Source organism: Crassostrea angulata, chromosome 2 (assembly GCF_025612915.1).
Source record: "Crassostrea angulata isolate pt1a10 chromosome 2, ASM2561291v2, whole genome shotgun sequence".
Classification (NCBI taxonomy): domain Eukaryota; kingdom Metazoa; phylum Mollusca; class Bivalvia; order Ostreida; family Ostreidae; genus Magallana; species Magallana angulata.
In genome coordinates, this window is record NC_069112.1 from 15,417,293 (window position 1) to 15,434,647 (window position 17,355).

General features: G+C 31.2%; 2 protein-coding genes across 9 annotated transcripts in view; one reads left to right on the forward strand and one right to left on the reverse strand.

Annotated features, from left to right (window-relative positions):
• LOC128170840 (multiple epidermal growth factor-like domains protein 11) overlaps positions 1-17,355 on the reverse strand; it is a 40,328-nt gene that overhangs the window by 15,746 nt on the left and 7,227 nt on the right. For 4 of the 5 annotated variants that reach the window (XM_052836596.1, XM_052836594.1, XM_052836595.1 and 1 more), the window contains 6 exons: positions 16,762-16,873; positions 16,435-16,511; positions 11,478-11,597; positions 1,133-1,357; positions 702-935; positions 281-421 (listed from right to left, as the gene is read on the reverse strand). In XM_052836596.1, the coding sequence (XP_052692556.1) occupies positions 281-421; positions 702-935; positions 1,133-1,357; positions 11,478-11,597; positions 16,435-16,511; positions 16,762-16,873 (909 nt within the window). The remainder of the gene's footprint in view (positions 1-280; positions 422-701; positions 936-1,132; positions 1,358-11,477; positions 11,598-16,434; positions 16,512-16,761; positions 16,874-17,355) is intronic. The other variant, XM_052836593.1, reaches the window with a different exon arrangement.
• LOC128170843 (lysozyme-like) lies at positions 2,362-10,508 on the forward strand. 4 transcript variants are annotated; one of them, XR_008241921.1, is made up of 7 exons: positions 2,362-2,444; positions 3,579-4,702; positions 5,390-5,507; positions 6,429-6,535; positions 7,124-7,164; positions 9,979-10,084; positions 10,226-10,508. XR_008241921.1 is itself a non-coding variant. In XM_052836597.1 (5 exons), exons 2-5 carry the CDS (start codon positions 6,490-6,492, stop codon positions 10,402-10,404), a joined length of 372 nt encoding a protein of 123 aa, XP_052692557.1. In that variant the 5' UTR covers positions 4,921-5,507; positions 6,429-6,489; the 3' UTR covers positions 10,405-10,508. The 4 variants fall into 4 exon arrangements, 1 of the variants encoding a protein (XP_052692557.1); XR_008241922.1 differs by having other exon boundaries at positions 2,440-2,505; XR_008241920.1 differs by lacking the exon at positions 2,362-2,444 and adding an exon at positions 2,894-3,319.

Here is a 17,355-nt window from a genome sequence, read left to right on the forward strand (position 1 = left end):
CAAGGAACAAATGCCTTTTATTTAAATATCTAAAAAAAAAAAAATTAAATTTTTCAACCGACAGAAGCCTGATTGATATAAATAATAAAAATCTTAAATCAGTACGAAAACTTGCTAGACATTTAGTGACTTAAATAAATACGTAAAGGGTCCCAAAAAATGAAATCAGGTGATATTTTCAATATAAAAGACAACTGGTGGTTTTATTTCATAAAGTGGGACAGTCTATAATAAAGAACATTACATCACCCGTAGTACTAATAGTATGCAGTGAACAAACCAGTGCAATTTGGTGCCTGATTTTCAGGAAGAGCACATCCCAGTTCATCACATTGCCCTGTATCAATGTCGCACACTGCACTATTCTTACAGTGCGTGCAGCTTTTGGAGCAGTTTTCCCCATAAAACCCCGCATTACAACCTTACATAGTATAGAAAATATATGCTATTATGTACAATCGCTTATGTTATCATTTTAGTTTGAATTTTAATGACTTATCTTCTAAGATATAATTAGACAGAAATTAAATAAATTGTATTTTACATGTAGATGTACTAACATTTTCACTTAAATAATGAAAATACGTACCTTTATCAAATATTATTACACAAACACACAAACAGATTTCGCTTCATGATGCTCAATAGAATGCTTGTTAGAAGTTTACATGAACAGACATTAAGATAAAAAAAAAACATACCAAACACCTGGACTTCACATATTTCGAGCATCGGAACCTCTTTATTTGGCGCGTGGGATTGATAAAACCAGAAATACCTGGCGGTCAACTTACACTCTACCTCAATAATAGTAGGTAGAGTGGTCGCCCCTGTGTCAGTATAACAGACATGAGTGATAGAAGACTGTGCGGTGGTGTTCGAACCTCTGATACTATATCCTTCCAGTCGAATTGTGTTTGTCGCACTGTCACCTCCTATTAAAAAGATTCAATAAGACAGTGTTACTGTTTAAAAGAATTGTCAAAAAGGCAAATTAAAGCTTCTGTTTAAAGTACATGTATAATCATTAATTGTGATTTGTGTAACAACGTTGGCTTGAATATGCGTTTTTTAAAAATTTAAGATAAAACAGTTAATATTGGAATGAAGAACGTGTCTTAGCAACACATACTGTCGTTTCGATACCAGAATTTCACTGACTTAACGCTTCTCATTCTTTGAAGATCGATTCGCAACCACGCTTCGGTAACGTCAGTCGTTGCTGTATGTAAGCAGTTTCTGATGCTTTGATTGAAGTTTCCATCCACAGTCCTGTTTGGCCAACAATAGTACGTTCCCTCGAAATCATAAACTGAGCTACTGTCGGCTTGTGTAACACCGGGGACTACAAACTGCACTGCAAATAGTAATATTTACATTTTCAGTGCCTTTGCCTGTTATGACACTACGAATCAATTTTATATTTTACATTCTAATAAATTCAAATGACGTAAAATTGGGGAACAAGCGGGGTTTGCTTATTCATATTCAAGTATTTCAATCGTACAATTGCTAAAAAAATATATAGATATAAGTAATAAGGAATCATTTTTTGAATATTATGAGGTGATAATTTCGGTCGGGGTGTGATCAAATCTGTCATTAAGCCCTTCGGGCGTTATTGGATCTGATCACGCCCTGACCGAAATTATCATCTCATGATAAGAATGATTCCTTATATCTTAAATAATCAAATTAGAAATAAATCGAAAAAGAGCATATTTTGGATTGATATCCCTTTTAAATTTTCTTCTTGGATCTGATATATCTGAATGAAATATAAGAGGACCATTGATAACTTTTAAAAAAAATTCCCATTATTTAAACATCATCCCTCAGTGTACTTATTACGATATTGCTATATAAGATTACAACGTTCGTAATTCAGGATGATTAATAACAGAAGTTATATTAGTTCAATTAAGTCATCTGAACAGTCAAAAGAATGTCTGAAAAGGCGGTTAATTTTAGTTGACTTTATAGCAGAGTGGCATATTTGTGTAAAGAATGGTGATAATATTTCACCAAGTTCCGGATCAAATATATAGTATATCCGTCTTTTGTATGTCAAACTGGGCATTTTACAACTGGGCGATAATAAGCATAATCACATCAAAATGGCTATTTTAAAAATTATGATATTATTTGCTAACACGTTAGTATTGTTTGGTCACTGAGAAAATAACGCTCTTTTTTCGGTGCAATTGCGAAAGCTACGGAAACAGTTTACTTACGGTAACTTGAGACATTGGCAACACTCAGCAACATCAAAAATACTGAATGACGGGCATTTGCTACAGCCATATTTATCTTTTGGTTTTTTAAATTCTTCCCGAAACGAAAAATTTATCCATCTTGATAATTTCCTGATATGACGTAGCAAAGATCAAAACAATTAAGTGAATGCAACAAAACAGCGAATCATAAACGAAACACTGTAAAAGGTATAAGTTTGGAGGTCATTTTACTATTTGCGTTGAATCTTCTGTATGAGCAATTCATGTGGTTTGTATTTATTATGTATTGCTTTTGCATATTATATTCAAGCACAATGTTCCAAATGTGTATAATAGTTTTAATTGATTTTTAAAGTGTTTTGGACTCTGAATCCTCCTTCTGTTAACAAATTTTGTCAATAGAAATTAGTGTTATAAAACATTTTTATAATCAATAACAAACAGTAGCATTTAAGATTGTCTATAATACAACAAGGATATTTTAAGATTTTGTGCACCATCAATTGCAACTTTTTAACAAGTAAGGAACTGTAGCTCCCAGGTCTTCTATTCGATTTTTTTTTCAAAAATGGGTCTACATACCAGCAGCGAGTGGCACTACATTTATTGACATGATTTTGTTTTTAAAATACTTTATGTTGTTTCTCTATTTTTTAGCATATATTTTATAATGTCCGTGCTTTTCTTTATTAATTTCCTTTCCTTACATTCATTTAAGAATACTAGTATGATATTATGTGCATTGAAGTTTTCCTCATAGATGTATTCAATTACACTTGTAAATATCCGTTTTAATCATACACCTTTGAAAAAAAAGTTTCCTCAAAATTTACACTGTTGTTTGGTATAATGCATTCACTCTGTAGCAAGTTTTAATTGGTTTATATAAGAACAGGATTAACATGTCTTATCTAAACATTGAATTTTAACTGTTTGGAAAGATGACTGAATGAAAAGTGTTCATCCATGATGCAGTAAAGTTCCCAATTTTGAAACTCCCTTTCTAATATAGATTAAATTAAACAGAATTTTTTTTTTAAATTCTAAGTATCAGGTTGAGACCGTTCTCTCAAGGACTGCAGGTAAAAAAAATACATTTTAAGAACGAGGTCGGTTAGTTTTACCTCTAGTGTTTATTGCTTTACTTGTTACATGTATAAAGCAAGCAGTTCCTCACATTTTTTTTATCAATCAGTTTTTAAAATTTTAGATTTCAACAAACCTATTGGTATTGTAATATTGTTTTGACTAAAGACGAAAATTTGATACGGTTTAATTTGATCAATATTTTATTGAGCAAAAGAAAATCATATTTTAATCGTTATATGTTGTTTTTTTCAGTGGCCATGAATAATCAGAGTGTTTATTGGGACTAAAATATTCAATCTAAGCTAAGTATATGTATTTTTATATTAACATATTCACTTCATGTTTAAATGATCCTTTTCATATTGATGAGCTCGCATAAAAAGTCTTCGTTTTTCAAAAGTCTGACTAATGTTATATATTTAATCCTAGAAGAATAGGAAATTAGAAGAGATATAGTGTCTTTTCCTCATTATATTATCCACTGTGTTTGGACGGAAATACCTATTGCTAAAAAAAGTAAATACAGCAGTAGACGCTATGTATGTCAGTAAATGCTTAATTATGACATTGTAAATAAAATTATTAACCACAGAACCCCCAAAAAGAAACAACCACTCTTTTAAACCTAATTTTATTAATGCAATTGGATCTTGATTAAAAAGGCCTTCTTGCAATATAAGACAGACAGACAGACAGACAGATAGATATAGAAGAACCGTTAACTCTATCACATATATCTGGAAAAAATGTATGCTTTAGTAGAAACATAGTAATAAAGAGAAAATGAGAAAACAAAATTTAACAAGGGTCGATTATTTTATCAGGACTTCTCTTCTCTTTTCCTTATTAAGATCAGTACCATCCACTTGATACCTGTTTAGTAATGCCACTAAGGCCCTGTGTATATACGATACACATCTCTGTCTTGGTTTTACATCAAGCTGCTGCAGATGGCTCTTTTTAGTTTGAATTTTTACGTGCATGTTCTCTGTATTTCTATTTGTGTACAGTATCTAAACCTGTCAACATGCTGACAAGTAAACATGACATATAATACAACATGCGTTCCACAGATGTTCTTGCTTAAAAATCATGAAATATCGATAGATTGCTATTTTGGTTGTTCGTGCATATTATGCAAGTTTTTTCACTCATCAGCTTACAAATGATGTAATTGAATTTATGTTTTTAATTATAAATTTCATCTGAGATCTGATCAGTAGTTTAAAATGGATGAACAAAAATAAGCTTCTATCAATCCAAACAACAGATGTTTTCATTCTATGCAAGAATCAGGTTCACGCAGAATTGTTGCAGAGAGAGTTTAGGTAGTCTATTACTTAACCCAGTCAGGCATTTCGGAAAAATGAAATCCGGTAGGTTTTTTTTGTTAGACAACAAACTGATATCGAGCCCGATTGCGATTTTGCCGAAGAAATGGCGGACTAACGACTACAAACGCACTTGCCGAATGTTAACGTAGATTCTTCCGAGAGTTTAACGATAAGTGGGTTAACAAGATGTTCACACTATATTTTTGATGCATCATCACGATGGTACAGTGTAGATAATTGTGTCCCTTTCTCTTTATTTATTTTATTGAACGCGAAAAATACATCCCTTATTCAAGGAACCAATTTTGAACATCATAATCAAAAATAGTTATATTAGGCAGATATACTGATAAAATATAAATCAGATAATTGCTGTTAAATACATATATATAAATTACTATCTTGGCTCATTGGCAAATATCCAATTATTTATAACACCGTAATCCAAATGAAAAATTAAGATGCTAGGAAAATGTAAGAGGAAACTCTCTAAATGAGTGTCCTTTCTTTTTATACTACGGAATTTGTTTCAAGAAATGAGCAATCTGTAGTACTATTTGAAATAATATGCCGTATAATAATAATAATTAAAAATTTACGTTAGCATCGCATGTATAACATGCAGATGTATTGAACCAATAGATAAAACGTGTTAAGTGAATTCAATAAGATGCGAGAAAAGCGTCAAAGCGTCAAAGCAAACCGTTGTAAAACATTGTGTTCTTCAAGGTCATGTGATCAGCATAAACCAATAGGAGTTTTCATGATTGATCTGCATCTAAAACGTAGAAAACTATAAATTGACTGATATCATCGATGTTTCATATACTGGAGCTAGCTCGTCAAGGTAAGTTTATTCGTCTTTTTAAACAAACGACTGTCCTGTGATTTAACAATATAAGTTATTCTATGTATGAGTTTACATTGTTTAAATTTAGTCCAAAACTTTGATGATATCGGCAACTTTCTGTAAAATCATCATAAGCTGTATTCCTTTGGTGTATTTTGTAATACAATTTTTATTTATTTTTCATTAAATCTTCAATGTTTTTAAATTTGAGTCCTGTAAGGTATTTTCGTGTTAATTCATTTCTTTGTATCTAAATATTTGTAGAAGACGTGATAATGTTACATAAATTAATAAATAAAGTTGTTCTTCGATTAGAACAGGAAAATAATCGATGGACTAATGAATGATATTTTTTTATGTATCATGAATACGTTTTGAAAGGAAATGGGTACATCTATTGTTTTTGCCATGAAACTATTTTGGTTATAAATGTGACAATATATATCACTCTCTTTTAATCATTGTTAATTATAGCTATTGATCCTGGATTGTGAAAACAACTTACTGCATTTGATTAATTTCAAACCAATTATGTTCGATTGATCAATCTATAGTCATATTCACTAGGGAATATTTTCTCAAGCTTTTAGTATTTGAATGTATTTTCCCTATAAAAGTAAATAACAATATTATTTCAAGAAACAAAACTTATAATTACGCATATCTACTCGGAAAGTAATTGTACAAATAAACTGCAGAAATGAGTTTTTGCAAAATATCTTTATATATTTAAATAAACAATTACAGGTGGAAAATGTCATGGAAAATGATCAAATTTAAAAGATCAAAATGTGTACGATTTCCTTTTTAATTAGTGGTTGATGGTTAAACAAATAATACCTTAAACTTAAAGATAAATGTGTTGGTAAGTGGTTGACAATCCAGCCTCCTAAAAATAAACATGTTCTCTTTAACAAGGTGGTGAATTGGTACAAATAGTTTAATACCACATTGGCAGTCGTTACACCAGATTTCAAGAATGAACAATCTACTATGTTTCGTTCTTATCCTGACTTTTTTGACAGGTAATGATCACAATTTAATATTTAGCCAAACCAGATTTATAAAGGAGGCAGTCATATGTGAAAAATTAAAATGTTGGGAAGTAGAATTAAATTGACATTCCAAATTGATACTATGTATTTAAATACCTGCTTGATATTTCATGTTAACATAATTTCGACGAGAACCAAGATCATTCACATACTAAGAATAATTTTAAAAGGCTTATGCACGATTCCAATGTATATTTGCAAGCTTTATAGCATTTGTGCATATAAACATGCATAAAGCAACCTTCTTCTTGAAATATATTTACAAAAAAAGTATTATACGTCCGTTCATTTTGAAATCAATACCATCAACTGACTTGTGTCATTGAATCATCTGAATGTTAACTGAAAGACCAGGCCTCAAAATCACGAAACATTAAGGTATAAGTCCAGATTTTATCACTAATAAAATAAAAATATATATTGAAATTTATAGCTATCAACGTAAATAATTAACACATTTTAATAGCATCACATGTTATTATAAATCATATAAAATTATTGTACTTTTGTATGTTTAATTACTTTAAAGATTTGCAAACCATTGTATTTCTGATTTAGTTGATGCCATTGATTCTGAATGCTGGATATGTTCTTGCAACGTAAGTCAATCTTTTATTTTTCTTTGATTGATATACAGTGATGTGCCATCAGTGATCGTCCAAATTCAATTTTCATTACGGCATCTTAAATTTTTCCACAACTTCGTCGACTGTGACGATGATGACTAATTTCGTATGTATTTCTGAATATTGATTTGAAATGTATTTTACATGATTAAACTACGAACAATATTCTAGTCTGCCGTCTATATATGATATAAACAAAATGGTCACAGAATTGATTACTGATGTGAAAGAAGTTATAATTTCTCAGTACTTTTCGAGATGAAAGCAATCGGTGATAGCAATAAGATTATTAATACCCCGTCTTACAATAACATCTGTGGTTTACCGGTATCGAAAGCGGGGAAGTGTAGACACGTATTCCTTTTAAAGGAATGATCGGCATGAAATACCATTAGTCAATTCTGTTAATATATTATACGCTACATGCAGTAAAATATGTATAACACCTTTTTAATGCTTTCCGAAATGACAAGGCATGAATGAACTTTACACTTAGTAGGCGAATCATACTTCCGACTAATATTCTTACGCATATGTGAAAAAAAACGTGATTTGAAACATTATGTATGTAACCCTCTAAATGTTTTACTTTCAGGGTAAAATGATAAGAGTAACGTTTAAAGTAATCTAGTCTATTTATAGATTTAAATAAGGTTGTCATTGCATTAAAAATAAAATAGTTCGAGGCGCAATGCGTGCGTAAATAGTTTAATTTGCCGGATGCCTCATATGGACACAACTTTGATCGGCCGAAGCCGATCACAAAAACATCTCGTGAAAAGAAAAGCAGGTAAAATCAAGCGACAGAGACAGTCGTAGTCTGTTTGGTTGGCTAAGAAAAAAGAAAGCGAAAATAATCGGATATGACACCCTTATGCAACGTCTGAAAACAAGGACTCTGCTTTATCTGTCCAACGAAATTTATGTAAACAGTGGTATTTAAAAAGGGTCCGAAAGTGCATCAGAATTCGTGAATTGAACAGAAAAGTACAGCTCTCCTGGTGTGGATGAATCAGATACAAATCAATCGACTAAGGCAACGAAATATTCTTGTCAAAAATTTAGCTTTAGGAAGCCATTCAACGTACTAGTATTCGGATAAACATTCTGATCTATTATATTCAAAGCTTATACAGGTCGATCCCCAAAAGCATACAGAGGGTAATAAGGTCAAAGGAATATATCATATATTTATTTACTGGTTATGAGGACGATAGCATGTTTATTGTTCCCCACGATACCAAGTTTATTTTCCCCCAAGATGGCAACAATTTCACAAGGCGAACAAATCTTGATTTGTCAGCAATGCAAATGCAACTCAATTCAAACATATAAGAGTTATTGGACATTGAAATTAATGTAGCGACTCAGGCTACACCAGGGGCATTCCGAGTTCAAAAACGAGCAAAATCGAATGCCAACGATGAATAGTTTCGATGACTATTCACCATGGACATATATCAAATAAACTATTTCACGATAAGATTAAATGATCTGTTTTTTCGTCGTGATTTTACATAGAGAATGTTCACATAGGTATAACGAAACTAGATATTAAGGTAAGAATTATAATTAATTTTGTGTTATCAATTTTTCCAAAGCGTCTTGTTACTACGGTGACCATTTTAAATTTAGACGATCACTTATGAAACATTTATGTATTTTACTATTAATTGGAGATAAAGAAAAGCATATATATATATATATATATATATATATATATATATATATATATATATATATATATATATATATATATATATATATATTCCTTCTTCAAGAAATGTACCTAATTTTTACCTATGTTATACGTGAAGTGGTTAATAAAATACGTTTTCTCTCCCAAGTTGTGTTATACTCGTTTAACATTATTAGAAATACTCTTTATGATTTAATTTTCTACAAAAAAAAACAAACACCAATACAAGGCGCATTACTTGAAACCAAAATCCCGTCCAACAGATTCATACTTTTTGCTTTTGCCAATATGCCTTATTGTGGCGCAGATGAATAATGTTATACGATATAAATACATTTGTTCAGTCAATTAAATGAGACTTTAAAACAACACATTGACATTTTCGTAATTTTGAGTTTCTACAACAACAAAAAAGGTTTAAAATTTACTGCCTTTAGAATTACTTATGATTTTTTTTTTAAAAACTTTTTTAGTATTTCTCATTAACAGCGTTTTTATATTCTAATCCACACCTTACAATGTTGTTTCCCCTTGTGGGGTCCACTAAAGAGTCAAAAAGGGAAAAAAGCAAACCTTTTCCTTTTTTTATGTTGCCAAATATTTGTCCTGTGATGAGATCTCTTTTTATTTATTCATTTGATATGTGGGTTGCCCTATCATGGGACAATCAAATCACACAACTGAAACGTAATTTCATGATCAAGTTACAAACCGCTAAACTACAAAGGTTACACGTACTATAAGAAACCTTTGGGTTTTTCCCATGGATGGCGGCCAAGGGAAATAACTTCTGTAAAGTGTGGATTGGAGTATTTTCTTTTATTTAGAAGTAAATCTAAATGTATTACATATAAAGTCAACCTCTCTGCAGAAAGTGTTGAATGCAAGTTGTAAGCTGTTGAAATAAAAGAAATAAAAGAATTGAATTGATTTTTTTTAATCAAGTTCCACAAATTCTAATAATTGTTGCGTTAGTGTACAGACCATATGCGTTTTTGTTTTTTTGTTTTGTTTTTTCTTTTTTTTTGCAAAGTGTAAAGTGTGTGTTATGATTTCTGAATTTTTCAAGACTTTTGCATATATTTTAGCTGAGATCCAATTGTAGACCCGTGGCGTGCGTATGGGATTTAAAACAATGTGGATCCCTTAAGTTTACAGAAGAATATTGGGATACGTGTGGAAACCCCGGATCAAGTAAGAAAAAAGAAACAGTTCAAATCAGCTCATAATATATTAAACCAATACATTTTTTGAAGTCCATTATTTTCAAGCTTCCAGCGTTTTTAATGGTCTTGATAAATCCATTTTGTCTTTTTTTTTAACATGTTTTAATAGGTTTTAAAGCGTGTAAAGCCCACTACCCTTGTGTTTATGAATGTTTTAAATTCTACAAGAACAACCCCACCTCACACAGTGGCTGCTCAGCAGAGTGTAAACCTCATATCAAAGATCACAGCAGCAGCATTCCAGCTGACGATCCATACCTGAAGTACATTCAAAGTCTCAGTAAATAGGACAGGGATACTATCAGCTGGTGGTTAAATAAGAAGGAATCTAGTAAAACGCACACCTTTAAACAATCGTGTTGTTTCATATAGAATAAAAAATTTAAATTTTATTTTAGAATTGATTTTTTTAAACATAACTCTATTGATTACGTCGATTTAAGATTGAACAACAAAATTCTTGCTCCTTAAATAAATGACAAGTAAATTCTACTACAGTTATTGTCGAGATCAAAGAGATGCCGCGGACATTATTCTCCAATATACCACGAAAACGTCATCAGTAAATTATCAGATCAAAAATACCTATTTGTCTCGCACTGATCATGAAAGTACATCTTCAAACCGTAAAAAGGTTTTACAACCATGTCAATTTCACGTGTTAGTTCTAGTTAAAACGATGTGTATTGCCTCAAATGTTTATTTTTAAGAGATCAATGCGGTTGTTCCTAGGACCTCCATAGCACGTTTTCACTGCGTGTTTTTACATAAAATATATAACGTGTAGTAGTAATAATGGTATTAAATTGCCCTTATAATATTAGGAATACGATTCAAAGATATTTCATATATAAGTGAAGAGTATTAAAAATCCAAAGAAAAATTCTGTCGTCTGTATGTGATTCCGTTGATCGATATACATGTAAACATAACTAACAAAACCGTTGAGGTTACACGGAACAGCCGTCAAAATGACCTAGATCGTCTCTCTATAGGAGAAACGATCTGTAGAAATACTGGGCTGTTAGTAGAATAGAAATGAAGTTCTTGTTATCGTGAATGTTGCAGGATAACCTACTCGGTCTCGAAATGTTGTTTGAAATATAAAACAACATTTCTCTACCTCGGAGGTTATATTGTAACATTCACGAAAACTCCTACTTTATTTCTTGATTAATTGCATGATTATGAGTGAGATATAGCGATTTATACCCTAAAGAAAATTTACTTTTCATTAGGGCATCGTCAAGATAAATTTAGTTTCGAGGGGGGGGGGGGGGTAAATCTTAATCTTTCCAGTACATCCATGCTTTATTTGATAAACCGAACACCATGAGAATGTACTATGTTATAAAATTTACCAGCCCATCCCGATGAACACTTCGAACACCTTCCATTTGTGTTGTTGCAGGGCTCATCCTTCCGACAATGTTCCTTGCATTTATGAACACAATCTTTGCCAAGGGTACCATTTCCACAAGCTGCATTTAATTCATTAATAAGTAATGATGTAGGTTATATTGTATCTGTAGGCTAAACCACTAATGCGAAAAAAACAAAACAAAAACAAGTAGAAAATAATGTAGATGGTACTCATGCTGTTATATTTAGAGAGAGAGAGAGAGAGAGAGAGAGAGAGAGAGAGAGAGAGAGAGAGAGAGAGAGATGACATTTGTCTTTTATGATTGAGTATCATAAAAAGACAAGATGTTGACATTTTTTAGGTATCACATTCTAGCTGTACTTGTGACATACCGATGGTGCATTCATTTGTCTTTAGCCATCCGTGGCTGCCACTATGTAAGTAGTGCCTGTTTGGGAGGGTAACAGTTGAAATCGACACATCGAGAAAACCATTGTCAACCGACGCGAAGCGGAGGTTGACAATGGTTTTAGAGGGGTGTCAATTTCAACTGTTATCCTCCCAGAAAGGCACTATTTATTTTATTATACTGAATGTCTTATTTTAGAGAATCTTTTACTGCTTTTGTATAGAAATGACGTGAATTTTACGGCGGACCGTAAGCGCATAGTTTACGTGCAAGTAACAATTCGTTGTGTTACCCGTTACCAAGCGTGTTGCTAACGCTGAGGGTAATAGAACGGATTATCAACTGTGTCGAAACCGATCAGATTTCAGTATTTAACATGAAAGTATAATAAAATCTATTGAGACTGGTTTCAATTGTTATATCGGCATGGCACGTTTCACAAATACCCATCAGGGTAGAAATTATGTCAAGAGAGATAAATGCGCCCTATTATAGAGAAGTAATTACTTTTTTCCCCATAAACATTTTTTTTAAATGTTTGCTGTTTAAAGCCTGTTTATATTATAAATATCGGAACAAATAAGATGTGGATACGAAATGCAAGAAATATCAATATTGAAATGATTCAATGCATCAATGTTAAAATTACTAATCCCGTCAGAACAACATTATTGCCGACCTTATTATGGAGTAAGCAGTCGCTAGTAAGCAGTCACTTAAATTCTTTATCAGTAAGATTTTGAAATTTTAGATTTTCAAAGACTTACATATGTATTGGATTTGTAATTGTATACAGAGAAATATTCGCCCCGTTTTATTTTGCCCCTTTCGCCCTTGTTGTCAGTTAGCGAATTTAAGACTACGCGAATTCCAATGTCTCATAAAATCTTTCTTTAAACACAACTTTGTTTTGGGGAATCTAAGACGGGGCGAAACTGTTTGCAAGTGTTAAAGGGCGACAATTACACGGGGCGAAAATAACCCTGTATACAATATTGACATGACTTAAGACAAACATTTGATAAATGGTATATATTTTGTAATTAAATCGACATTTAATTGAAACGTTTAAACGCAAAATATCTGTTGATTGTTGATTTTTTTTCCAATAACCATACAATGATCATAATATCTATTTGGGCAAAAAAAAACATCAACAAAAAACAAAACAAATTAAACTAAATACTTTCTAATTTCATATAGAGATTTATATCATTGTCACACTTACTACATGTTATAATTATCTGTTATTTTTTTTCTATTGCTGAGCCAGTATAAAAAAGAACATCACTTTTTTTTTTATAAAAAAATAAAAATAAATTTGACTTGTGGGATATTTCATTCTAGAAAATCATTAAAAAAATAAAATGAAATGTTACCGAAGTCGTTTCCATGCTTGCTTAATCAATCTAAATAAAATACTTAACTTAAATCAAAGTACTGAAGAACTGTTGGGGGTTGATTTTATCGATTATTATTATTTTTAAAATCAACGATATGTTATTTTACATGGCAAGTAGTTTCTAATCTGTATTTGAACTACGCACTTTTTTATAGTATGAATTCTCGAACTTTTCCGACAAGAATTTCGAACTGTGTATCAGTAATCGAAATATTTCTAAAAATTGTACGTCTGGATCCACGCAAAATTGAACTCTAGTCTCGTTCAACCAGACGCTCGGCTGTCTCCGTTAATCTCCGACTACAAAGAGAGACTTTCTGCTTTTCGGAGATTTACGGATACAGCCGAGCGTCTGGTTGCACGAGACTATATAGAACTCTGGCGTAGGAATATATACAACTACACAAAATAATTAAATTGTTCGTACTATATAAAATCTGACTATTTTCAAGGTATGTATAAATATGTTTCCTTGAAAACCAATGGTACAGCATACAGTTTGTATAATTATCTATTGTATTATCTATTATTTTCAAGATCATCTTGTCAGCGGTGATGATTTGTGCTTAGGTCCAAACACTGTTTCACTTTCGGTTTGCAAGAGTAACTGAATAGGAGAGTAAAATCAAATCAAGATTAAAATCAACTCCCAAAAAAACAAAACAAAGAAACCTTTGATTTGTTTCAGTTAAATATTTAAGCCTATAAAGAGGTGGGAAATGTCAAATAATATTTATTCAAAAGTTACAAAAAGGTTTAATGTACCAACCATTAGCAAAACATGAATTTAAATTAGACTGACACATTAATCCACATAGAAATTGCTTTTAAACTTTTTGATTTAGAAACATAAACAATGGCATGAAACAAAAAAAAAAACAACAACAACAAAAAAAACAAAAAAAAAAAAAAAAACCCCGTTCCAAACCACTTTGCAATGAAACATGTAACACTCTAGGAGTGTAAGTTGTTGTATTATTACCTTTTTCGATTACTTCCGGTTATCCTTCAACTTACTATTGTGTGTTGCATAATATGTATGGTAGTTACTCTACAATTGTTGTTTTAGGGGAAAAAAAGAATGAAATTCTTTAGATTCATTTAAAATGGTTTTCCACTTTCACATAAGATATAAATATTGGATTACAAGAGTACAAAATCAGACAATTAATCTATCACTCTTCCTCACATATTCTTTGAAATTATTTATCCAGGTCTATTTTGGCAGACAAAGAGACATAAGGGTGTGAAGGTATCACTTATCAAGTTTGTTCTGGTCAATTGAGGAATCCACACTGCAGTCAGTGTGGTGTGACCACCCTTATGTAAAGAAAACAAATAAAACAAAGATCTAATCAATAAGAAAAATACAAACTCTAAAAACAATTTCTTCCATCATAAAGTAAGGTTCTCTGATAGTTCAATTCTATTGTAATTGATATTTTAATCATCCGATTCTAATTTTCTAAGATTAAATAAAAATCAATTTTTATTTTGATAGCTAAAAATGCTAAATGCTATAATCAAGATTTCCCCCTAAACTTTTAACATATAAGAAAAACAATCGTTAACATAATGTAAAAGACTAAACTTTCTGTATTGATTGTTTTTTGACATCTGAACTCTCATTTCATTTATAATGAAAAGCCATTTTATCTTTAATCAATATCAACTTGAACAGTTGATATGTATTTTCAGAAGAGATATCATTCACATTTTTAAATAAGTACAACATTGAGGTTGTGGATTTTTTTATTTGATACATGTAACATGTTATAAAGTACAATCGATAATAGGACAAACATCAATGTAATCAATAATCCATTGCACAAAATCTGATATAATGTAATCGCGTATTAAACGGTTACATGTTTAAGTTTTTGTACCCACGCTTAATATACTACTCTGTTAATTTATTCAATAAAAAATATAAAAACTTTAAATAAAGCATCAAAGCCAATTCTTGATTTGACAAATATAGATATATTAACGTACGATTTTTGTCACTTTACGTTGACTTTTCTATGATTTTATCGCATCTGTGACATTTAGTTTGGATCAACACTCGAACATGATTAAAGTTGATAACCATGCTAATAACTTAAAATTAAATCCGTAGTTTTGGACTGTCATGTCCTTAATCACGAATAAAACATATTCCATCACTAAATACAAAATATTAACAATACACTCTTAGTGTAACATTTGATACATATTTCAATTCGATTCTATTATATACATGTTAAAACATATACAGATTTACAGATATTTGTTTACTTAATTCTTTTTATCACTTTGACAAAACAATGAAATTAAATTAAGTTGTGATGGTACAAGTAAATAAACAAAAAAATTACAAAAAAATATGCATATCTCTTTCCTTGTTTTAAATCAAGTCCTTATTATCAGAAAGAGAATTGTTTACATGATTTTTCCTTACATTGTTTGATATTATTTGGTGAAAATGATCTCATTGCTGTTTGGAAATTGCATCATAGTCATTTTCTCCTAAAGAAAAAAATCACTGAATCAAAGAAAAAACAATCTTCAATTTTCAATTAATATGTCACTGACTGACTGCAGAAATAAAGCGGGTTGATCAGTTTTCATAGACGGCAAAGCTGTATGAAGCTGATCAATCCGCTATATATCTGGTGTCAGTCAGTAACAAACCCGATGGCCCAAGGGCTATTAATTGAAATATTTTTTTTCTAAAGAAGCGGTGACCTTTTTATATCTATGTAAAGCCAGTGGCGTGACATCTTGTCAAACTTACAGAGTCAAAATCTTTAATGTTCTTAATTTCACCTTTCAAATTGCCTATGAAAATCTCGATGCAAACCTTTTCACTTTCAATGTTTTGTTGCTATCAATTTTTAACCGTTTTTGTACTGTCCTATTGCATATGCAGCATACGCAACTAGTTCAAATGTTTTAAGAACTTATAGAACATGGTTTTTGTATAAGATATAATGAAACATCGTGATAAGAAGGCGAGGCGTTGGTCTTATTGTCAAATCTAAATCAAACCAACCGACCAAAGAAATATATCAAGAAGTCACATGCCATTTATTGACAGTGAAAAACTTGATATTTTTATTCGAAAGAAAAACAGAGAGAAATAGCTACTGAAAATTGTCAAACCTTTTTTTGCGTATGGTAAATCATATATATTGATGTCATCTACATTTTCACTCATTTCTTTTCTTGCATGCATTTTTCTAAAAAAGATATAAGATATGTAGTTAAACATGATGAAAATCCTATGTTCTTGCTGTTTACGAATCAATAGATTGCCAGAGAGAGAGAGAGAGAGAGAGAGAGAGAGAGAGAGAGAGAGAGAGAGAGAGAGAGAGAGTTACTTTTAGTATCATAATCTTGTTCAAGCAAAATATATTTAAATGCAAAACAGCCTAAAAATAATCTGACATGATAAATTCTGGAAACTACCACTACGTTATAAAATCTTACCTATAAAGGCATACGACTCCTACCAGAATGGTCAGGATAAAAAGAACGCCAACAACAGAACCAATGGTGATCACTAAGTTATCATTTTCCGTTTGAGATAGGCTTTTAGCAGCTACAAATGACAGGAGGAGATAATTTTGATTTCATATTCAATTTCATTTTACTGAAAGCTTTTTGCAACAAAAAATGTATACATTATAAAAGACAAATTGCACCTTAATGGCGAATCAAATATGATGATTTAAGGACGACGGACCCAATTCACTTCTACAATAGTGATTTTCACCAGTTAAAGGGGCATGGCCACGATTTTCGTCAACTTCTATTTTCATTATTTACAATTCTTTAGAAATGCATTTCTAATGATCAAAAGAACTTTCAGAGTCAGTCTTTATGTTTTGAGCAAGATACAGGGCTCAGAAATCTGTGTCATGTAAAAAAGGCTCGTGTCCTGTTTTTGTTTACATAGGTTCAATATACAAATAAAAACCCTTTTCAAGCTGATTTTTCTATCTGCTTATTCATTTTAAGCATAGATAAGCAGTTCCTAACGTTTAACACATTCATTTTAGCTTGGTTACATGTGAAAGAATT

Bases quoted from the DNA above. Each gene is read 5' to 3' on its own strand.
- LOC128170843 (XM_052836597.1), top strand. From the start codon at position 6,490: ATGAACAATCTACTATGTTTCGTTCTTATCCTGACTTTTTTGACAG. The intron at 6,536-7,123 runs GTAATGATCACA...TTTCTGATTTAG, and splicing joins TATCCTGACTTTTTTGACAG to TTGATGCCATTGATTCTGAA. The intron at 7,165-9,978 runs GTAAGTCAATCT...CATATATTTTAG, and splicing joins GCTGGATATGTTCTTGCAAC to CTGAGATCCAATTGTAGACC.